Genomic DNA, 24,057 nt, shown 5'->3' with positions numbered 1-24,057 from the left:
GTTTATTCAAAAGTTCAAGGTAATAGTGCCAGGTGAGCAGCAGAGTCCTGGACTAATTCTAATCTTGGATCTCAGTGCCTTAACCACCAAATTGCTCTGCCTTTCTAAAAATCCTTGTGATTGTAGGAATATCTGTATTACGCCACAATTCTATGAGGAAGAAAACCTCTTTTTGAGTGAAATAATCTTGAAAGCACTTCTATTTGTGCATTAAATTCTTCATCCCTTGATCAACTTTAGCAAATTCTATGCAGGTAATGCCTGATAGAAGAAGACAAATTGCCAGAAAAAAATAAATTAACAATAATCCATAGAAGACGTGAAACAATCATGGTCTTAGCAGCCTATAGATAATAAGAGGGAAATCTCTTCATTTAAAATTCCTAATGTTACTAATCTCCTGGTAAATCCATGCCTATGAAGGATAAATCAAGCTTTTTCTTAAACACGGAGTTTCTTTGTCAGTGGGAGGTTTGGATGATCATAAGCATTATTCTTCTCCTATTTGGAACTCTGTAGGGGCATGATCCCAGAGTCAGTGGGATCATGAAAGAGAAGAAGAGGAAAGAGAGAAGGAGAGGAGAAAAAACAGAAAGAAAGGGAGAAGGAGAGGAGGAAAAGCAATAGAAAATTATACCATTGAGCCAAGGGCTGTCTGAGCTGGTCCTGCTGGCCTAAAGTGGCACAGACACTGTGTTGTGGGTCATCAGTGTGAAAGTGGGCTGCATAGAGATCAGCCATGGCTAATGTCAGTCTGATTGTTGCTATCAGCTCAGTCCTCATATCTCTTTGCACCACGTCTCACCCTCCTGTACAAGATGCGCCATGGTTTTCTGAGTATGCAGGGTCAAGCTTTGCTCATGTTTTGCCTGTGTGGTGTACAACCCATGGAAGTTGGTGGGAGTCAGTTCTGTACACGTGCAGGAGCAGGAAGGGGTTGACATGGAAGCTGCAGTCAGTCAGTGGGTACAAATTTGGAGGTGGGGTAAGTCAAGGTAATTCTCTTGACCTCAGTGAAATTACCTGTGATAGATGCTCCTTAGAATTCTTCACCAAAATATGGCTGGCAGCGATCTAAAAAGTCTCTTTTGGAATCTTGCCTGGTAGGGGTTATGACAGTCTCCACATGTGAAGTTCTAAGTTCAAGTAAATACACTTTTTTGTATGTTTTTGCATGGCTGAGAGCCTCTGGTGTCACTGGAAGATGTTTGTGCCTCCCCCAGCCCGGGTGGTGCAATCCTCCCATGGAGCCTGTGTGATTCAGACAGGATATCTCTGTCTTTATGGTATCCCTGCTACCCATCCCTGGTGCATGGGTTTGTTCCTTCCTCTGGTGGAACTTTCTGTCATCTGTGATGCTTAACTCATGGCAGGTGAAAGTACAGCTGCAAGGGCACACATTACACATAACATTCAAAATGGAGAGAGCAGCTATGAATGTTGTGTAAAAATGCAAGTGAAGGATTGGGAGACCTGCCTGCTCCACTGAAGCTATATCAAAGGTCTGTTTTATCCCCCTTGTATCAACTGAGTTTACATTTTCCTTTTGAGATGGTGGTATCCAGGGTTTCTGGCATAGCTCATGTTCATGCTATCTCTCTCCTCTCTCTGGCTGGTAGATTTTTCCTCATGGAGCTGCTGCTTTTGAAGCCTAGAGGATGCCTAGCGCTCCAAACATGGATGATGTTGTGGAGAGGGTGATTGATCTTTCACGGGGAAATTAATTCTGTTCTCACCTTCAATGAGATACAGTTTAGGTGGTCTCTTAATCGCAATAGCAATCCTTTCCCTCCTGTGGAGGAGTAGATATGTCTTTAAAGAGAGAGCTCTGTGACTCCTTTTGAGTAAGTGCTTAGTGAATTGTTCTAGTCAGAGGTGGGAAACTCTTCCATTATTTTGCCCACTACTGCCTGCAGGCCATTCCTACAGTCTGCATCAGTTGTGGCATTTCACACATCCACTGCTGACCAAGCTGCTCGGTGTGGTTTGTTGCTGGTTTTTGTTTCAGCCACAGTGTAATTATCTGATTTGTCATGGCTGAAGGCTTGGGGTGCAGACTCTGGCTCCTAGTCAGACTGCAGGAATGCAGTGTCCATTAATCCAAATGTAAGGCTGTAAATTAAACAGAAAAACGAAGCAAGAAGCCTCAAAGATACAGTGCTATGGCTTGAGTTTCTACAAGTAAATTTTCATAAAAATCAGCATAAATGTAAAAAGCTAACAAATTGGCAGGATGAAGGGGAAAGCAGAGCGTTTCATAGCTTTGATTTATCTCAGATATTAACAAAAAACCTTTTTGTCCTGGGTGGCTGTCGGAGTTGCCCTCACATTTAACATATGTGTAATTGCCTGGATTTCAAATCAAATCTTGTATCATGGTGCAGAGCATATATGTTTACTTTATCTTCCTTGAATGGAGTATTGCATAAAAGTACTGGACAACAACCGAACCGTCAGCTAAATTTTTTCCTGAATAAAGTATTCAGCAAAATAAATCTCTCTGGGTGTCTCTGCTGCCTCTTACTGCAGAAGGCTGGGGAGCTTGTGAGAATGCTGCAATGCAGCAAGTGTACTACCACTGATTAAAAGTAGATTTTTTTCATTTTGTTTTGTTTTGTTGTTGTTTTTACCCCCTTTCTGCAAGCTTGTGGGTGGCATTTTAATCGAGTTCTCATGGTAACAAACATAATTTAAAAGCACCAAAGCCTACAAAATTAGGCTTTTTTCTGTATGTGATTGAGGTGGGTGTTCAAGTCATTACAACTGCAGTGATGCTGGTTATTTCAGGGTTTCTGGTGCAGAGATGACAAGGGAAGTAAAATGGAAGCAGGTGGTGCTAAATGCAGAAAACATTCATCATCTCTTTACCAGGTTCCATTGTTGTGCTCTCTGTAAAGAGGATGCAATTAAAGTAGTGTGTAATGTACTCCTTACGTTGCTGTTTCATTCTTTCAGATGTATTCTGGCATCACAGTTATGCCATATTTGTATCTCCTGAGGAAGGCAGTTTTAGTGACTGATGTTTTGATTCACTTTTGCAAGCATGAGTCCCCATCAAAGCACATGAAAATGCTTGAGAAACTGTGGAATTCTGTGTGGAGTTATCATGTATTTCTCATGTAGGAAAAGACGCAGAGAAAAAGCAGCAGGAAGGGGTTAAAATGAAGCCATTAAGGATCTGATTTGAATGCCTAACCTCCTGTTAATGAATTGATCTTGAAAACACTACATGACTAAAACATGCTAACTCATGGGAGTCACTTGGTTGTGTCTAGTGTTTTGCCATGTGTGGTGTAAATGCGTTGTGTTTGATGCTGTATTGCACCCAGTAATTTTCTAGTGCCCTGTACTTGCAGTCCTGCAAGTAGGCAGTTACCAAGCTAGTGCAGCTCAGTAATCCTGTGGGGGTGTTAGAAAATTTAAAATACAGCTCACTCTAAGCTGCTGAGGAAAAAGAAACTTGATTTACAATGAGAAAATGTACTGGGTATTTCTAGCTCTTAAATACATGAAGTTCCATTTTTTTTGTAGTGTGGTTCGGTGTTTCTTTTGTTTTGTTATTACAGCCTGCTTACAGGACATGAGCAGTGAAGGATTGAAGTATTTAGCAGTGTAACACCCCAAATATCCTTGCCTAGCTTCCTTGCAGGAGATTTATATCCTTGTCCCAGGAGCAGTATGTCAGGGATTGTTGTTGCATGTTGGTGATTTCCCAGCAGACATGCCTGGCTCTGGTGGTAGGACCAAGCCCACACCTTCAGAAAAGTGTTGAGAGTAGAATTTTCAGAAGCACAAGGATTGCCAGTAAGACAGAATGCTGCACTTAGGGGTTGGGTAAGGATAGAGACATCTTGATTTGGAGAAAAAAGCTCTCCTTGTCTCCCTGGCTTTCCACACAGGTATTATTGATCTGTTCTGCTGCAGGGCTGGACTGACTCGGCTCTTCCTCCTGCTCAAGAACATGTTGATTGCTTGGACTTCTTCCTGCCTAGGGTCTGGCTATTCAATTTATATATTTTATTGTATTAAAGTCCAGTTCTGCCCTTTTGTGCCTAATTTGGCTTTGCATTGACACTGCACAATGATTTGCAGAGATGGGGATGTCCAGGGGCCTTAGTGTATATTCTATACCATGGCTGCAGCACTGGGCTTCGCTGCTGTCCCTGTTCTTATGATCAGGTGTCTTGTTTGGCAGCAGGTGAACTGGAAAAACAAATGTTGGGAGTTAAATTGCAATGATTTTTTTAAATTTACATTTTAAGAAGAGGTGGAGTGAAAAGTTTTCTTGTACTATGCCTTTATTTTATTTTCTTTATTTTTTATACCATTGCCTGAGAGCTAGTCTGGGAATTTGAGTAGAAGACTGTGAATGCTGCACTGATCGTCCCTAATGGGAGCTCTTTCTGTATCTTTCTGGCTGCAGAACATTGTTCTGGCATGATAAGGAGAGCTTTGAACAGTGTTCATGAATCTTCCTGTTGTCTTTGGGAATCTTTCACATTAAAGCCTCCTGGGGTTTTGAACATGTAAATCAGTAAAAAAAGAGTAAAAGGTCAAGAGCCAAAGAAAATAGAGCCATGTTGGATTTCATGCCAGGGAACAAAGAGAGCAATGAAATATTAACCATATATAGAGAACTGATTATACAATAACTTCCTGTCACCTTTGTGTTCATTTAGTATTGATAGAATTTCTATTTAAAAGCACACCTTAGTAGTTCCTTGCTGTGGCTAAAGGAGGAACAGCACCTGCATTTCACAAGCTGCAGGTGGATATCAGCAATGCTCCTTGGAAATGGTACAACAAAGTGAAGTGCAGTGCATTCTTCAAAGCAGCCTGTCATTTGAGTGTTTCATGTCTGAAACATCAACTATATTTTTTAAATGGTAATTTATTTTTTTTTTGCTGATCATGGGCTTTATGTCAAATATAATGAAGTGGATGTTGTAGTCTTTATTAGCCCGATGTTAACTATATGCATATCACAAGTAAAGCCCTCTAAACTGGTCAGAAATTTGAAGAAAATTTAAATGTCTTGAGGACTGCAAAAATCTGCTTCAAGAAAAATCTTCTGACTTTTTAAAATATTCACAGAGGAACACTGACAAAGCACCAGAGTAAATCCTCTCTGAAGATCTTTGCCAATTGGCATGCACGCAGTAGGGTTTCATCCTAGCAGTGCTTCAGGAAAAGGAGCTTTTAGGATTTCATTATTCTAGTTTGTGCTGCAGCCCCACTCATGTGAAGTCTTTCAAGTTGGTTGCAGCTAAAAGGACAGCAGCAAAGGCATTCTTTTTATAATATGGTAAGTATATGGACAGTAAGTATTCTGTCATAAAAAAAGTGATTTTCATAATTCCTTGGTTTTTGACCGTGCATATGTAGGGTACCCAGTGATGCTGGAAAATACTTCAATACTCTACCCTGGAAAAATGCCTCCAAATGCCACTTTAACCTAATAAAGTGCAGACATCAGCTGTGGGGTGGGAGGGAACTATGACAATCTGTGAACTCAGCAGGAAGTCTTTATCCCTGAACCTGTGTCTTCATCTGCACTTTCATGGCTGTAGGGGTGTTTCAGAGATGGGTATGGGGCTGGACATGGGCTGTGTGCTGAGGCACTTCTTCTCCTGTGCCCGGAGAGGGGCTAAGAGGAGTGAGGCTGAGGAGGGACATACTGGCACAGATACACTTAGTTTGTATAGTACTGAATTTACTGCCTGTTTATTCATGGGTTCATTCTCACAGTTTTGAATGGGAATCCAATGTTTGATGGGAGGGGGTCTTTTGTTTCACATGGTGCAAGACTAAGTGCAGAGAAAGCAGTGGTGGTTTATTGCTTGTGATAATTTTTGGAGGTGTGTGTGTGGGGGTCTGTGGAATTCAGAAAAAGGTGTCCTGATGTTCTGCATGGGGTCTGTTGCATGGGTTGTTAGGAGACTCAGTGTGACTTTTTGTGCTACCATCTGGACACTGCCCAGGACAAACCTTGTCTCAGGGCTCAGGCTGAGTAAATTCAGGTAATTTTATACCTTTGAGAATAGATCTGGGAGAACTGTCTTGCTGCCTGTTGCTCAGCACTGGCTCCCTGAGAGATGAGGGGAGGCAGAGGCCTTGGAATGTTGTGTCCCTTTTGATGGCCACGACCTGCGTGGGGATGGTGTGCTTCAATGAGTCCCTGAAAAATGTCAGTAAACTCAATATTTGATGTTGTCCCATCTGCTGTCTGTAAAAGTGCTGGTTTTGCTGCATCTTTTACATCTTCTAACACAGTTCAGGGGAGGTCTGTTGCCTGGTCTTCTGCCTTAGTGAAATCTCCCTCCCCAGCCTAAATGGTCTAATGTTAAGTGTGCCTGTCCATCTTCTTGGGCATAGTCCTTGAAGACTTGTTGTAGTTGTTTTTTCCATAGTGCCTCCCACAAGATGAATTCAGTGGGGGACAGTAGGATGTACATAAGTCTCAAGTCATGGGGCATCATAACAGGGGCTGCAAACACAGCATTTGTTAAAACAGGGTCAGTTCCTCCCATGATCTTTCACAGCTTTAAAATGTCTTCCATTTCCCTGTGGGAGATGGATTCCCATTGTGGGTTAGCTCCCCTTCGATACCACGCTGGTGTCACTTGAAATTGGGACACCAGTTCCCAATCCCCCTCCTTTACCGCTGCTTTCTGCATCTTCTGCCATGAGTCTTCAGGCTCATCTTCAAATCTGGATGAGCCCTCACTCTCTTCCTGAGAAGAGGAAGTTTGCCTCTTGGCAGAAGAGCGGGTTCTAGGGCTGACTGATACGGCCCGTTGTTTGGGGCCTGTGGTAGCCAAGATGGCTGCCTTCCACTCAGCGCCATGAGTGCTTCCAGTGGTGTGGGATATGGAAAGGGCTGAATCAGAGGAAGTGGGGCCTGCCCTGAAGGGCCTTGTGTCAAAATGGGGTTCCAGGTGTGGAGGTGGACTCCAGGATGGAAGGAGAGGGTCCTGACGCAGGGGGAGGACCTGACGAGAGAACAGAGAGTAGGAGCAAACTCAACATGGCGGCCTCCCTCATGGGGTGGGCACCATTTTCTAAACCACCAGAAGGGAGGTAGGATTGAGGGATAATGGGACGTGGGTCAGGGTAGTTCCAGAGTGTTATGGCCAGTACAGCCCTGAGAAGGGGATAGAAATGAGGGGAGATGGCAGACAGCAGGTGGATCACCTGTGCCTCATAGCAGGTTCCATCTCCTGTCCTCAGAGTTTTTGGGGTTAGGGATATGGGGGCAGAACATTAGAACTGGGGAGGTGTCAGCACAACTCACCAGGACGTGGTAGTAAGTTACATAGACTCTGTGCTTTTACAGAAGGCTGATCATTTTCTTTCTATTAAGAAACCCATACTTTTATATCCTAGTTTGCTGCAGGTAGACCTAATTGGTCCTCCAATCCAAACACCATCACCATTGGTTAATTAAGGAACCACCCTTTGGTAAACACATCTCCATAACACATTCCACATGTTCACAATATCAGGTGTAGCAAGTCAAGATAAGAATTTTTTCTCATTCTTTTCTCTGATTTCTCAGAGTCTTTTCCAGAACACTGCCTGGGAAAGTTGTCTGTTGCTCTCTGTGACCAGAGAGCTGCTGCCACATAGAGGAATATTAGAACTTTGAACACTGGAAACAGCCCCATAAATGAAACAAAAGGTAGGGTAAAATTTAGCAACTCTTACACCCCTTGAGTTTGTAAAAATAAAGTCTTTGCCCAACAGCATCCTAAAATGCCAGCTGGTGAACAGAATTAACAGAAATGTCTAGAAATTCCTTAAGTAACCAATGAACAAAAAATTTTAAACTCTCCTTATGAAAGTTTTTCCCCTCTAAAATCAGAACTTTGCTAACCTGCCTTGGGGGGCAGCTCTGGCTCAGACACTTTGTGGTGGCAGTGCCAGAGGAAAAGACCAGAGACTATGGAATCCACAGCAGGAGAAATGAACGCTGCATTACTCTCAGCAAGAGGGACCCATAGAGTCAAAAACCATTCCATCTAAACTTCCAGAATTCAAGTGGATTCTTCCTGAAAGCCATTCCAGCAGCACCAGGAGTTTGGACAGAGTCCAGATCTGAGTGTCAGGCAGCACTCTGCTGATGAAGAGTATGTAGCAAAGCCTTTGAGATGCCTGTGTTGGGAGTTCTTTGCTTTCCCATGACTGAATCTGTACTTTCTTTTTATGGCTAAGAACTTGTGGAAGCAGGGAGCGAAGGGCAGAAGAGACAGATTTTATAAAAGATGTGTGGGGAAAGGTGAGGATGGAAAGGCAGTGAAATAGAGGCAGGTTGGAGAGAGGGGCTGAATGGGACAGAAGTCCAAGACGGAAAACTGGAAATTAATGACTGGACAGCAAACACAGACAGGCCCTGGGTGAGGGACTGAAGACCATGGGGCAGTGGCATGGGCAGCTGGTGCAGTGGGTACTGAGATAACCCAGACAGAGGGAATGGGAAGAACAAAACATGTTTCTTGACCTAGGCAGTAGCCTATATATGTAGAAGGATACCCATGCAGTTATCTCTGTTTTATTTGACAGCTCAGCTCCTGAGGTGTAACTGTGCAACCCTAATGGCGTTTCAGATAGCTCTGTATGCGTGACAGATGTTGGTGCACCTCTAGACAAAGTCTGATTTGTGACAGTTACTTGTTTTGCTTCTTTTGCATTATTGGCAATTAAAGCAAATTGTTTTTAGTATGCTCTATCAACAGAAGCAGAACGAAACTTGCTATTCCTAAACAAATGAAGTTAGGCACTACCCAGATGTGTACATTCAAATGGCTGCCATGGCTGGATTTTGTTGCTGCCTGATAGTGATTTATTCTGTAAGTTTTGTGCCCTGAGCTTTCAGAAATACACTACTTTTCATCATGAAGCCCTGCAGAAGTCTAGCAGTGATAATTAGCAAGCCATAAAAATCGACCTGATTTGTGGGAAGCACTGAAGAATGCAAGGAGACATTTCTGTTCAAGGAGCTAGGAACAAAAGCTCGTGGTTACTGACCCAGTCATGTCAGACCTAAATTTTGAGGGAATCCCAAGTGATAAGTGTTCTGCAGTCTGAATACTGCCTATTCATTCAGCCCTTCTGGCAGAGTGAATGAATCATCTTTTCAAGCAGAGACAGCCCCTCTGGGTCAGAGTCGAGGTCATTGGTGGGACATGTGTTCCAGACTGCTTGCCCTACATGAAAAAGAAAATATACAAGACTTTGCTTGCACTGTTGGAGCTTTGGGCCTCTCAGCTATAAAACATTTACATACACTATCTCAGCAGCCCTGTTACAAGCAGTGCTTCTGGATACATAACCAGGTCCTTCTAGAAGGGCCATTTGTCTTCCTGGCTGCCCATGTGCTGTTCCTCTTCAGCAGCACCCCTGATGCAGAACATTTTTCTCAGCTGATCTTCCCGGTTATGTTCCCCCACCTGATAATTGCCTCTGTGTCACTGTAGTCACCTCAGTGCTGCCTCTGGATTTTTAACATGAGGTGATTGAGTTGATTCCACAGAATGAGTTGAAAATGGGCACCCCCTTTCTTCATGTAGTGTTCCAGCTCCATGCAAGGAGCAAGGCATGGTCTGTAGACCCTCTTTTGCTGCATCAGCAGAGGGGGATATCTGGGATTAATCTTATGTTTCAGTTACAAACTTGTCAGACCAACAAAGCTGTTCATTTGCTAGAGCCTGTCTGATCAATAGGTGCTTTTCATTTGCAGAGCAATAGTCTATATCATACAGTGTTTTTTCATTAGAAGTTGTTAAGCATTGTGATGCTCAGAGAGGGGATGTGATATTTCATCACACTTAATGACCTTTAAAAATGAATGACAAGAAACCACACAATTAATTAAAGTCAACATTAAAATAGCAAACAAAGCTGCTAATCCACGTTAGAGCTACGTGTTATTTATGTGGTAAAAACATTGCTTTCCCCCAAAAGGCTCTCAGATTAAGAAACCATGGTAAAAACAATGACAGAAAAATTCAGCAGTTTGCTTTTGAACCTGTGTAAAATTCCATCATGCACCCCCTGCTATACATTCCACACAGTAGGAAGAATCACTGCTGTGGTTTTTTGCAGGGAACCTGTCACTGGTGAGTTCTGTTTGATGCACTGTAGCTCTTTGTGGAGAGAGGATTGTTTTTTTTTTCTTCTCTCCTTATCTTCTCCCTGCACACTTGTGTGCATTTTTGTAAACATTTATCGCATTCCCTTCTTTCCCAGGATGAAGAGTTAGCATGTCTAGTCACTCCTTTCACAGAAGCTTCTCTGGGTCTTTTATCATCCTTGTTGAGCTCTCTGTACTTTTTTCAGGTCTACTTTATTTCATTTGTGATTAATAATTAATGCTTTCAGGCATCCTAAACAAGCATCAGCATTAGTGCTGCTGACAGACTTTGCAAAAGGAAATGTAGAGAGAAATTCATAACAAATCCAAGATCCAGGTTGGGTTCTGGGAACCTTTCAAAAAAGGCATCAGAAACCTTTGAGTGCATGTGTGAATATTCTGTGTCCATCAGTGCTCTGCATGACCTGTTGTACCTGTTGTGCTTTTAGTGGAAATCTCTGGCTGCAGTCCATGGAAGGACACAGATAGGATATTTTCCTTGTCCAGAAGGTCACCCTGGGGCTGCCTTCTGTGTGTAGTGCTAAGTATTGGAAAGAGCCTGATGATGTGGGTCCTTGCAGACATGAAGGCACCAGGCTCTGATGGAAATCACCAGAACTGTGTTGCTTGCATTGGGAAAGTGCAGATGTTTGGCCTAAGCTCTGTGGAGCTCCTTGCTCCTTCTTCATCTGGAGCAGCTCATGCTGCCCACTGCTAATGGCAGGAGTCCAGACTGGATGGTTTGGTTAGAGCTCAACCTAGCTTTCCTTCTTCCCACCATTTGTCTCTCTGTATTAAAAAACCACACACTCTGCCTCATGCCTTGGGGTTTTCCAGACCTTTTCTTACCATTCTTGACGTGCTGTTCCTTCATCCAATGCAAATTTATTACCTTTCCCTCTCCCTGTGTCTGGGCTTGTTCAGTACCCCACACAGACTCATTCACTCTTCATCTTATCCCAGGAGCGTGCCACTGACTTAACATTCATCAGCTCCTTGGCAAGGGGGTCAAGAAAAGGGGTGGCAGCAGAACAAGGTTAAACTCAACCTGTTGTAGCAAGGATCAGGTAGTTGCACACTCCCACAGGAGCTTAGGGAGGAAACAAGTCTCTGGAATAGGTCTTTGCTGTGACAAAAAATCCTGCAGTTAAGATTTCAGAAAGGCTAAGTGACTCAGTGACTTGGTTCCTGCTTATGCTTTAGATACCTGAATTTTCTAAGTTCAAAACCACAAGGAATTAAAACTTAAGCTTTTAAAATATCACTGTAGTTCAAGTACCGGCTGAGGCACTCCTCTTTCAGTGCACAGTCCAAGAGCTCAGTTGAAACGCTTTTGAAGGAAAAACTTCCTCTGAAAGCAAGAACTGAAAAATCAGCTCCTGTGGCTCCAAGTTCCTTCAATGCTGTCTCTGTCCTCCCTGCCCTCTTGTCTCCTTGCCTGAACAGGCTAGAGAATGACTGCCTGCTTTATTTTCTTTTGTAGGCTGGTTGCATAAAGATTTGGCAGGTTAAACGTATGATAAAACTATCCCCAAATATTGTGATTTTACTATTTAGAGCACAGAAGATTTTGGGTATTCTCATTTTGATATAGGGAGAGATTATTTTATTTGCCAGGGTATACAGTCATTGGTCATACAAGTGGGTGGCTGAGTGTGGGTGGGCAGAATATTTTTAAGTCATACAAGTATAAGGGTGTATTTAAAAGAAGTTCTTTATTTGTAACATCACTAGTTAAAAAATAGTATGAAGGGATGAAATAACCTTACCACTTCTGATCAAGATTTTGCAGTACAAGAAACACTACTCAGGCATTCCCTAGGAAAGAAAATTCTAGCACTAACTAATCAATGCCAAGTTCGTTGTAAATATAGAAACAAGCTGAATTTGTGGATAACCTCTTTCCCAATCAGTTTTCCAAAGCCTTGTCTCCTTATTTCTATTTATTTATTTACAGTTAGAAGCTTTGTGCCACAGCCAAAAGCTTTGACTCCTGTTGGCTCTAATGGGTTCCTGGGCCCTCTAAGTTTTCCTGGCCATGAAATTGAGAATCAAAGCTGCTTAAGTGAGTCTGGCTGGAGGGGCCTGGGCACCAGCTTTCTTTTGCCTGATGCTCTTTTTCTGCATGAATGAACAATGTCTCTGGTAGACAATGCAATGCTTTTACTTTCCTGTGTGCCTGGCATGATTGCCTGGTGTGTCTGAATGTCAGGAAGGGAAGCTCAAAGCACTCTCAGCAGAAGAATGATCTGCTGTCCTTGACTCAAGGAGGAAACCTCTTTCACACCAGCAGGAATTTTTATCCGAACAAGCTGGAGCAGCTTGAAGATCCTTTCCTGTTATCCCCTTCATACTTCATTTTAGCATCATCATGTTTGTGGTGCTTTTTCATTTATAGAACAATCAACCATATTGCTTTAATTCAGCATATGGAAGGATTGAATTAAGCTAGGATGGCAGCTGGATCAGGAGCTCCATCCCTGGATCTCCTTTTGGGTTCATGGCCTTGGAGAGGATGCAGAGAGTTGTGTTTCAGAGTTCTACTCTAGGCTGGTTCCCCTGCATGTATTTAGAGGGAAGAATCTGCCAGAAATTAACCCAGGACATATGTTATGCCATTTGTAGTAGTTGAAATGATGGTGTTCCCAAAGATAGCATCTGGGTTTTTTCAAAGATTATGTTGTAGCAGGAGTAGAATTAGTTTTCAAAGGTAAGTAAGACTTTTGAAAAATCAAAATGTGCGGACACATTTATAGAGGCAGCATTTTTAAAATATAATTAAAAGCTCCCTGAATAAAGACAAGATCATGTGTAAATGTGTCATGCTTGATGAGATCTTGGGGAAACCAGAAAAGATGAGGATTGTGTCAATAAGTTATGTGTCCAGAGAAGGCAAAGATGTACCAGTGTAGTTAAAGTGCTTTATTCTGGGTAAATGGGATTCTGTTGAGTGTGTTTTTGTTTAGCAGACAAGTTTGTATCACCTCTGCTGAGTGGTCCAGTTTGCCTCACCTGCATGAGGAGCAGCTCACATGCAGTTGGCAGGTGGAGAACATACAAGTAATATAATTAGCATAATTAATTAATTTTCACTGCCTAATGTGAGCTGTCATCCATCCTAGAATCTCTTGAGAGAAGAGATGCAACATCAAATCAATGTGTATTAGTAAGATCAGTGTGGGGAAAACAAACCCTTTTGATTTTTCACCCCAGTCTTTTTGTGGGTTACCTTTACCAGCCCCTGTCCAAGCACAAGTGCTGATCAATTGTAACCTGAAAGCAAAGGAAGCACATAGCTGTGCAGCCTGTTTGTAGGGTCTGTGGCAAATACCCAATTTGGCTGACACTTCTTCAGAAAACAGGTTTGAAAATGTGAGAATGAGATGATTGTACTGTGTAGCGTTTGCTGTAGTGTCTTTCTGTACCTGTACAATAAAAAAGAAGATGCCTTTGTCTCAGCTGTTTATAAGCACTGAAAGTTATAATGGAAATGGCAGTGGGGAGGGGAACCCAGCATTCAATATTTATGTCTGTAGCCAGCCAAGATTTTAGCTGGCCAAACTTGTGGAATGCTGGCAGCATTGGCAGTGCTTTTAGTGTGATATCTCTGGGAGTATTTCTTGTAGTTTTGCCTTGTTTTCCCTAGCCTGCAATGGCTATGTCACATTTTACACTTCTCCCTGACCAATGAAGGATTTTCCTCCTTAAATAGTATTTTGAGTACTCTTGTCTTGCATAGCCTATCCTCCAGTTCAGCCATGGTGTTGTCATGGATCTTCAACTGTATTCTTACTGAGGTTTGAAGTGACTGTGATAAGAGGGAAATATGAAAAAAAAAATTTTCTTCATTTGGAGTCAGATTTCCTGGGTGCAATCTGAATCATCTTTTGCCTTCAAAATCACCTCCATGAACTAAATATTTCCTCTATTCTTCTTAGCTTTTTGAGGATTTGTTTGTATTAAATGGGGTAAATCTTTTATAATTATTTTAGTAGGAAAAAACAGACTCTAAAAATCTGGACTGAGTTGTTGAGCATTTATTTCATTAAGCCTGGAAATCTCTGGAGTGTCCCATGAAAAAAGGTTTGTTTTCCAGTTAGATTATTGCATTGTTTTAAAGAACAAGGGGGTTAAAAGAGAAAAGCTGTGCAGAGGGTGACAAAGTGTTTGAACTGGGAAAGGACCCACTGCTTGGTGTGCCTGTGCTGGCAATCCTGTGTATCAACCCAGTGAGCTGAATTCCCTGTGAAAAGCCCTGAGAGGGCCATGCCTTTGAATGCTTCCCTGTCTGATCACACCCCAAGTGACTTCATCTGCCACAGCCCTTGGAGCCAGTGCTGTTTGTTTGTCGTGGGTTTAATGTGCCTTCTGCACTGAGGGTGAAAAGGCTGATGTAGCCACAAATGTTGGTGAATCTTTTTCTCTGCCAGAGCTGAAGTCAGAGCCTTGGCACAGGTTGTTTAGATGGCTGCTGGCTGAGGGCTGCAGAGCCTCCTGTTCCAGACAAGCCTGCCAGCTGCAGTGCCCTGTCTGAAGTGCATGGTGCCTATTTGAAATTGTGCTCGGTGGAAAAGTCAATGCAGTGTGTCTGATTCAGAGATGCTCCCCTGAGGGGAACCCTGTTCTTGTTCAGGCCTTGTTTCTGTGACTCTCGTGGGAACAAAAAGCTCCACTGAGAAATTTGGGAGCTGCCAGGAAACCTCCTGGCTTCCCAGAAGCACTCCTTCCATCCTTCAGTCCCTCCTGCTCCCTTAAGACAGCAGAGATCTGAGGCAGGATTGAGCAGACTTCTCTGTATCCAGATCAGGAGACAGGGCTGTCATGTGCCTCATCTTAAGATGAGGAGTTAAGATAAGGACTGCATGCAGTTTAATCCAGGGACACTTGTGTTTCTTTGTGTTGACACCTGAACTAACTGCTATGGCAGCTTTGGTGCTTTTCCCATTCTTACTGTGGACCAAATTTATCAGTAATAAGTTCCTGCTGTATTTCATGTTTCAGATATCACTTGTAGTTGTTATGGTGCTGTTGTTATGGTTACCATCTCCTTCACCAGCTCAAATACCTTTCCTGTATCCTGCAGGAAGCAATCATGATAGATAGGAGTGCAAGGGTTTGTTGGAAAGGGTTGGTGTTGAAGCAAGAAGGGGTGCACAGGGATTCTTTTTATCTAGAAGAGAGCTCTAGTAGGTTTTTTATTGGGGTATTTTTCAGTCACAAGCTGCTAGTACCTGATGTCACCATTTCTAGAGAAGGGCATGCAGTTTTACATTTCTGGAGTTTGAGTAAATTGATATATGGTCCCTGAGCATGGGAGTGAGGGCAGCCCTCTAAGGTGGGCAAAAACGTCTCAGAGGAGTCAGCTGAGGTGCTTTGCAGCAGCCCAGAGAAATGGACACTTCCCAAGGGAGGAAGGAGTGACAGCTGAATGGCTCATTCACCTGTGCCTGTGGTCTGCCAGTGGAAATGCAGCATGCTGCATCTCATCCCTTCTGTACAACACCTGGGTGCACACCTGGCCCAGCAGGGTCTGCAGCTCAGCACAGAGCAGGGCTTGGTCAGATAAACATTTCTCAGAGTGAAAGCATTTCCCTTTCTTTAGGAGCTGGGCAGTTTCTGCAGTGAGATGACCCACCCTTCCCACCTGCCTGGCTCCACTGGTGTCCAGCTCACCTGCTGGCAGCTCTGAGAAGGGTTTCAATCTCTGCTGTCACAGGCCTGGACAATGCACAGGAAGGATCAGAGGACTTGTCTCTGCTGTGCCATTGCTGCAGATCTGATCCACTGCTTTGAGGCTGCAGCCATCCCTCATTCTCAGCTCAGCCAGACATGCAGATTGGGAAAAAATTTCTCATTTTCTTCATCTTTCCCCAGTAAGCTTCCTTTGTTCAGCTTCTGGTGCAGGCATCATCCATTATTTTCATCTGTTTTGTAATCCAAGGTACAATGAAAAGGATTGTCTACAGAGAATATGTGGCTACTGACAAACTGTTTGCAGTGTGGAAATGAAAAAGCCTTTAAACCCCACCAAATGCTAGTACAAGTGCAAGGAGGTAAACACTGCCTGCATTTTTAAGGGATGCAAGGTGGTGTTTAAGGGGATAGTCTTGCTCCTGTTGTTGAAAAAGAGGGATCTAGCTAATAATTCAAGCAGTGGACAAGAAAGAAATAAATCATATTTGTTCTAAAATATCAGAGAAATTTGTTCAGTTTATTCAGCTAGAGAGGTAAAGTGGAGAGAATGTATAATTCTCTCTAATAATATTCCATATTATTGCAATTACAGCACCTTGGCATTTAGCATCAAGTGTAGCTTTGGTTAATTATTTTGTGGCTCACATCTGAAAAGAATCACATTAATTTGAGAGATGTATGTTAGCTGAAATGCAGGAGTGAAATGGCATCCAAAACTGGCCTTTTTGTTTTGTGGATATGTGGAGAGTCTATGCAGACAACAGTGTTGGTGAGGTTTGTGTACTATATACTACAGCCTGAGCTTTAATGGTGGCCAGGAGGTCACTGGAACTTGTCCATCTAAATTTCCCACCTTCTGCCTCTTGTTTCTATTCCAGCCTCCTGATACCTCCCTGCTTTCCTTGGCTCTTCTAGATGTAGTTGTTAGTAAGTTAAATTTACTGGAAAATTCCATTGGGACCTTTTAAATCACTGTGCCTAGTATTTAATATTTAGATCCATCATCCCTGTTGGACAGTTGGTGTGTGGTCATGAAATTTCTTCTGTTGTGTTATTTACTAGTGTAAGTTTGATTGCACCCTATTTGTGTATTGTGTAACTAATTTTTAAGATACCTTAATTTCTTTTAAAATTCTTGGTGCTCTTCTTTCTGCAAAAAAAAATTGAGTATGTCACTTCATTGATTTATTTCCTTTGAAAGAAATTCTCTGAATTTCTTAAATTTCTTTAAAAAATCTCTTATAGGCAGTCTAGTTGAGGAGTTTTGGAAGCCCTGGATACCTGAGGTCATTAGCCATATCTGTGCACTCCAGATTAGGGAGAATCCCTTCCCTATTCTGGCTCTGGACTTGGAAGCAGCTACAACTCAGGGCAGATGATTCTGCTTTGGGGAATCGGAGCTAAATTGCCCTCTGAGAACCAGGATTTGGTCCTGGAGCCATACACAGAGCACATCCCCTCTTCTTCCCACTGTGCTCAGGATCTAGCCATGCACCCCGCCAGGGTTTGGTTTTCTGTTTTTTAAAGAGTGTATTGTCTCTCCTTTCAGCAACCTCCAGTGTTAATTTTTGCCTGAACTAGAATTGTAGCTCTTCTTCCATGTATCCAGGTAGCTGTTTGTTTTAGTTGTTGAATTAGCTGCCCTGAAATTAAATATCCTCATTTCACTCATAGATACAAGAGCAGGTAAAAACATGGCTTGAAACAGGAAGGCAGTCTCTTTGCAAAAGTCTTCATTCAATATTGGCCTAATTCTGTTGTCTTAACAAGTAAGAAATTTACAGAAAATTAATCAGTTTCTATGCAAAGGCAGTGTTAATATAACACTAAGATGATTCTGGACAGCTAGCACGACAGGAAATTTAAATCAGCATTATCTTGGGTTTTGCATATCATGGCCTTATGCTGTATTACTGTGGGTGATTTGCTCTGCATAGAGTTCAAAGCATTCAGGCTTGGTTCAACCCAGCCATGGCAGCAGGAGCTGGTGTCACATGAAAGAGCATATGGATTCATAAATATGTGTAGAGTGCCTGCAAAAGGAGGAGGCAACTGCAGAGTCAGACCACACATCCCCCACGAGATTTGTCCCTCTGTGTTTAAGTATTTTCTGTCTCTGTGCAGTTCCCCCATGTCTGAAACAGCTGGGAGGGTCCATTTTTATCATAGTTTCTACTCCAGGTTATTAGTTCAGAAGATAAGATGTCCAGTTCAGGTCTATGATGCTGTCCCCTCAGTGCACTGACTGAGTTACAATGACATGAATTAAGGTCTGCCAAGGATCTCTTCCCTGCTGCTGCCAGTGGAGCACTATCTCTCCAGACAAGCAATGGCTCAGTAGTGTCCTCCATGTCACTCTGGGCAAGGAAAACCTTTTTGGGAGGGCTGTGCATGGCCCATGGGTGTGGGTCAGCATCACTGCTGTGATCTGTGGGGCTCAACAGCACCTACTTGATCCCTCTGGAACGAGGGGACATGCCCCACCCCAGTCCTACACTGTGATTTGCATGGGTGGCCTTGGTCAGACTTCAGGGTGAGGAGCATCCTGAGGGAGGAGTGTTACCTGTGCTGTGTGGTACCACAGCCTGCTCCAGAATGGCTCTGGAGTAAGGGGCTGTGCTGGTGGTTTGGCTGTGAGCTCCGCTGCCCTTTCTGCTGTGGTCAAGCACTTCCTTGGTCACCCCCTCCCTACCACTAACCTCCACAAAGAGTGAGAACTTGCTGGAAGACTGCTGCTGTGTCTTCCCTGATAAAGCAGTTCTGTTGTAGTGGTTAGCAAAGACAGGCTCAAAGATCCAAATCAATTTGAACTAAAGGAGCATGACATTTTAGAGGACTGGCTGTGCCTTCTTATCTATGTCTTTTTGAAAGCCTTCATTACAGTTTATGCAAAGAATAAGAAACTCATGGTAAAAAGGACTGTTTACTTCCCTGAAGTACAGTATTTCCCTAGGTTGTCCAAATTATTCAAGTTTTTTTCTTGTTACATAGCTATCACTATTTAAATTCTGCTGTATTGTCTGGCCACTTCAGTATTTCTGTCAATATTTACATTACCTGATTAATTTAATTCCATTGTATGCTAATGAAATGAAAGAAAAACAGCTCACTTGATGGTGCAAAGCACACCTGTGTATTCTGGATTTTAACCCAAGCTGTGGATGAATCACAGCACACAGCAGATAGTCATTGCTAAATTGCTGAGTACAAAGATGCATTGTGTGACTCACTCCCTGTTTCTCTCCTACCATTATAAACCCTGAGAGCACTTGATGAATAACAGAGAGGCAAGAATGAATTCATCCATGCTTTACTCTGTAACCATCTTTTATAAATACTGAGCCAAATTCTGCCTCCAGATACACGCAGCTCGCATTGAAGTCTGCCCACTGTATTTATTTTTAAAGATAAAAGCACTTTTGTTATTTTCACTGGGGACTTGTGTGACACAGTCCATTGTGGGGATGTGAATATCCTTCCTCAAGAGCTTCAAGTGAGGCAGGGAGTGTCTGCCTGGAACCAGGAAGGATACTTCATGGATAATAGCTACCAAACTGTGGTGCTGGAATAGAACCATTACATTTGTCCCAGTGATTTTCAGAGCCACATTCTTTACACTTGGCTCTTTCATAACCCTCCCTGTCCTGCTGTGCCTCTGAGCTCCTCTCATGGGTGACCAGGGGCTGAACTGGTGAAGCTGGTGGGCAGGTTCATCCTGCTCCTGGGTCTTGCTCTCAGCTTCAAAGCACACTGGGTTGGTGAGGAAACCTTGAGTTAGGGCTTGGGCTTTTCCTTTGGTTCTTTTTTCTGGGTTTTTTGTAGTTTTTTCCTGAGTTTCCCCAAGGGACATAAATGAGAATCGCCTCCTTCTGTTTCCTGCAGAACAGAATTTGTTCTGCCCTCATATCCCAAATGTTGGTGGCTTTGAGTGTGTGCTGCTCATTGCTGTAAAAAGGGAGATATTTGTCCCATGGCCTTATGTTTTGGAAAGGCTCTGATGAGAAAATGTTTTCTAGAATCGTGCAGTAAACAGATCTAGAGGCAGAGGTATATATATTTTTTTTTGTAGTTGGGAGTTATTGCCCGTCTTGGGCTGGTGTGATGTGATGTGGATTTAAAGCTCTGTCTGTACAGGCAGGATGTCTCCCTGTTGAGTCTCCCATTAGGGTAACAGAGGTGGGGAAAGCAAAGGGATGTGGAGTGTGTTCACTCTTTTCTTACCTCTGGTTGACTGAGGCTTGGCTCCTCTCTTTGTGATACTGCTCATCCCATCATTTTCAGTACAGCTCCAAGGAAAACCTGGGCTGCAAAACTTGCTCACTGCAAGTTTCACCAGCTCCTTCAGTCTGTATGCAGTTAGTTATCTCCAGGGAATGATGCTGGCTCGGGGTGAGAGCGGGCAGGGCACTTTGTAAAACAACATGATTTCACCATGAGGCAGAAGAGTTATTAGTCCTTTTTGATATGGAACTCCAGTTTGAGTCACATATTGTGAATGAAATCTAATTTTGTGGTTCATCATGGTTTTTAAAAAATCTGCAGCAGCTCTGAAAGCTGTTATTAATAAATTATAATGTCTGATCAGAAAGAGGTCAAATTATCAATTATGAATGATTGTCTGGCAAATAGCCTTTTCTTATGTTTAGAGGTTTTCTTCGAACTGACCTGACATTATGGAAACTAGTTTCTTTTTCTGGTTTGTTTTTGTTAAATATCTGCAGAATACATGCACTATCTAGTTTGTGCTGCCTTTTCTAGACTACTCAGCCTCTGTGAAATGTGGCTGGTTGACTGCATTCAGCTCGCTGCTTTTATGTTATTTTCTCCCAGGGAAAAAAGGAGGTGGCAAGTGCTTTTGGAAAAGGCCTGCTGGTTTCCACTTTGAAGTAGCAAACTCAGGGCAGGTCGCCTTCTCCTCTCCAGAGGCTACTGTATCATCAAAACATGATTATGCGTTCTTGCCTTCCTCGGTTTACATATTGAGGAGCTCCTGCTGCATTTATCTGTGAGGAATAGCCAAGTGCTTGGCTTATGCAGTGGCTTCTCCTTGGTTTGAACAAATGAGATCTAACTAACAGGATTGAAATATGTGTGAAATAGCAAATAATGATTAGTTTTATTTCTGTACAAATACTGATAGTTAAAAGAGAGTGTAAATAACTGTGTGAGAAACAAACTGTTCCCCATGGACTGTTTTGGATAAAAAAGTTGGACAAGTGTGTGTGAATGTTCACATGACAGCAAGTGGGGATTTAACTGGGGTCAAACAGCATGGATGCACAGGAACCCAGTGCACATTCCCAGACTTGGCTTCTGTCATGACAAGCAGCAGATTGCATGTGCTGGAGAGGCCATGTCACCTTGTGCTGCTGTGCCTGACGAACACCTTCACTGCAGCAGCTTCACTTGTAGCAGTTGTGGCATTCTTCCTTCATTGCCCTGGAAATGGGTCATGGCACTGAGATGACAGAGTCACTTCTTGTTAATTGGGTCGATATTTTAACTGTAATTAATGCATTAAAATCAGATTAATGAATGGGCAGCCATCAAGAAAACGGTGCTAATAATTGCAAGGCATGTGAGAGTCAGGGAGGACTTGACCCATAATTTTTACTGCTGGTGGTTTCTTTTGGCTTTAAATCAGTTCACTCACGGCTAGGACAAACACACAGAGATAATTCTTTCCTCTGCTGGACTTGGATTTACCAGCAGCACTGCTGGTGATTGCTTGTGCTGGCAGTGAGGGACACAGTGACCCACCTGGAGCTGATCTCTCCCACTCATGTCGTTACAGGCCACGCGCTGAAGGCGAGGAGCCATGGCTGAGGATAGGAAAGACGAAGCCAAGGCGCCACACTGGACTTCAGGTCAGCTAACAGAGGCCTCTTCACACCCACATTCACCTGAGATGAAGGATCAGGGAGGCGCGAGCGCTGGACTGGTCAGAAGTGCCAATGGATTTCCGTACCGAGAGGATGAGGAGCTGAGGCTGGGCGGCCACGAGCAGCCAGGGACGTATGCTCAGACCAAAGAGAATGGCATCAATGGAGAGCTGTCATCAGGGAGCAGGGAGACTGCAGGTAATGCACCTCCATGCCCTGCTGCAGAGCACAGGGCTCTGCACACCCCTGGGGCTTTCTCCAAGAGGAGATGTCAGGTAGAGTCCAGCATGCCATGGGGGAGCTGTATGTGCTTTGGGAGGGCACTTGCTCTTCACTGCAAGGACTGCATCTTTGCCCAGATACGTACTCAGGATTCTGGGCAGGGCTCTGAGAAGGCTTCAGGAAAGGCCTTCTTTGTAAATGAGACAGGGTCACCCATCAAGGAATGTGGCAACAGAGCAGCTGCTCCGGTCCTCTGGGCTACCAGGGAATAGAAAGTGCCCTAATATTGTGTATGGATGGCTCATGCACTGTGTGTGCAGGAAGGATGGATTCTCCTGTTATTGCTCACAAGTAGCAAGACCTTCTTGAAACCATGTACTGTTTGCAAAATAATGCATTGCTCGTTCTGGCTCAATTCACTATCAGCATTTATTCATCCTTGCCCAGCCATATTTCACTGGGTGCTCACTGGGACTTAGTCTATTTGTAAACTATGTAAGGTTTTTAGAATTCAGCTTGTTGTTTGCAGGGAAAAAAAAAAAAAAGAAGAGTGTGACTGTGTCAAAATGAAATATGCAAAGCAAGTTTCCTGTTTTAGAAGTAAATGCTAATTATCTTTGTGCAGAGTTCCCACTCCAAAACCCCAAAAGCACAGTGCAAGAAGAATTTCTCTTGTATAGACACAACTGCCCTTGATGCATCCATTCATGCATGCTAAAGAGATCTTTCTAGCAATGTTTTTTTGGCTGTTGACAGCATTTGGAGATGCTATCTGTAATTTCTCAGAGGCTGGAGAATTTTAAGGCTCCTGGACCATACAATAATTTCATAAGCAATTGTGCTGGAAATGGAGATATCTACTAAAAGTAAATGTGTTTATATTTTAAGTCTCTTCTTGCAGATTTGCTTTCAAATGTTGGCCAAGGTAAAAGAAATGATGTGTGAGCATTCAGGTGAACACAGTGTTGATGATTGGGGAGATGATAATGATGTCTTGTCCCTTTGCTCTAACCCAGCTTTATTCTGTGTTTAGGCAGCAAACGGAGACTGAGTGTGTGTCTCATCTTTGCCACAGATTTGTCACCCCATGTTGGACAAGTCCCCCCATACATTTGCAAAAGTGAGGATTACAGGATGAAGAGGAATTTGCTATCCTTAGATAGGGGGTAGGGAAATGCTTTTCTCAGGCTCTCTCTGAATCTCAGGTTCTGAGTGCTGGTCACAGAGAGATCCAAACATTTGAGTTTGCAGCTAATGGGTGACAGGAGGAAGAAAACCACTGCTGGCATCAGCAGGCATTACAGTAATGCCTTTTCATGTTGCTTTTTGAGGCAAGTGGTTAAAAGCAGAACAAGACAAAATGAGAAAGCATGTTCTAGGGCATGCAGTAGTGCTGGGGGCACACATTTGCTAAGGGAACAAGATTACTCTTCATCCAGGTGAAGTTTGCTTCAGTCACCACTTTGTGGCCTCATTTCCTCCTTCCCTGCAGTTTTCTCACTGTCTGCTCAGACTCTAAGATCTTGGTGTGGAGACTTACTGTCCATATGTACAGCTTTTGTTTGGGAGTCTTAATATAGCTTATCTCTTGACATCTTTGTCCTTGAGCATGGGAAAAGTCCCTAGAGCTGCTTGCCTGGTTCTCTGGAAACTTGTGCACTGCACACTCAGGCACTGGCTAAGCCCACATTTAATCACGGCAATGTAAACCTTTGTAGGATATTTAAGACACATTTCTTTCAATATTTTTTTCTCTTTTTGAAGGAGAAACCAGTTAGCAACTTACTGTAGTGGTAGAAAGGGACCAGAGTGTGTTTTGCCCCTTCAAACTAGTATTTAATAGCTGGATGTGCTAAATGCAGTGTGGGGCAGGACTTGTAGATTTTTGATGTTCAATTCAGAATTTGATCTTGAAATTAGGATTGCTATTCACAACAATATTCAGTCATCTTTGCTGTGTTTGTCTCTTTGCAAATTGTAGCTTCAGCGGGGTACTGCATCAGGTGAGGTTTTTAAATGCCACTCTGATAGACATAATTATCAATAATGTGAATCATTTAATAATTTGTAGTAGCTTAGTGACTCCAAATATCTGGGGAGAAAGAGCACAGGAAGCCACAGTCGATG

The 24,057-nt window shown here is 43.1% G+C and overlaps 1 protein-coding gene across 18 annotated transcripts in view; it reads left to right on the top strand.

The window, feature by feature from the left end:
• Positions 1-24,057, top strand: part of MAP2 (microtubule associated protein 2) — a 218,440-nt gene that overhangs the window by 127,585 nt on the left and 66,798 nt on the right. For all 18 annotated transcript variants that reach the window (XM_058809930.1, XM_058809931.1, XM_058809932.1 and 15 more), the window contains one exon: positions 21,621-21,906. In XM_058809930.1, coding sequence (XP_058665913.1) covers positions 21,645-21,906 — 262 coding nt within the window. In that variant the 5' untranslated portion in view covers positions 21,621-21,644. The remainder of the gene's footprint in view (positions 1-21,620; positions 21,907-24,057) is intronic.

The sequence above is a fragment of the Ammospiza caudacuta genome, chromosome 8 (assembly GCF_027887145.1).
Source record: "Ammospiza caudacuta isolate bAmmCau1 chromosome 8, bAmmCau1.pri, whole genome shotgun sequence".
Lineage (NCBI taxonomy): Eukaryota > Metazoa > Chordata > Aves > Passeriformes > Passerellidae > Ammospiza > Ammospiza caudacuta.
This window is presented reverse-complemented; position numbering and strand designations above follow the sequence as displayed.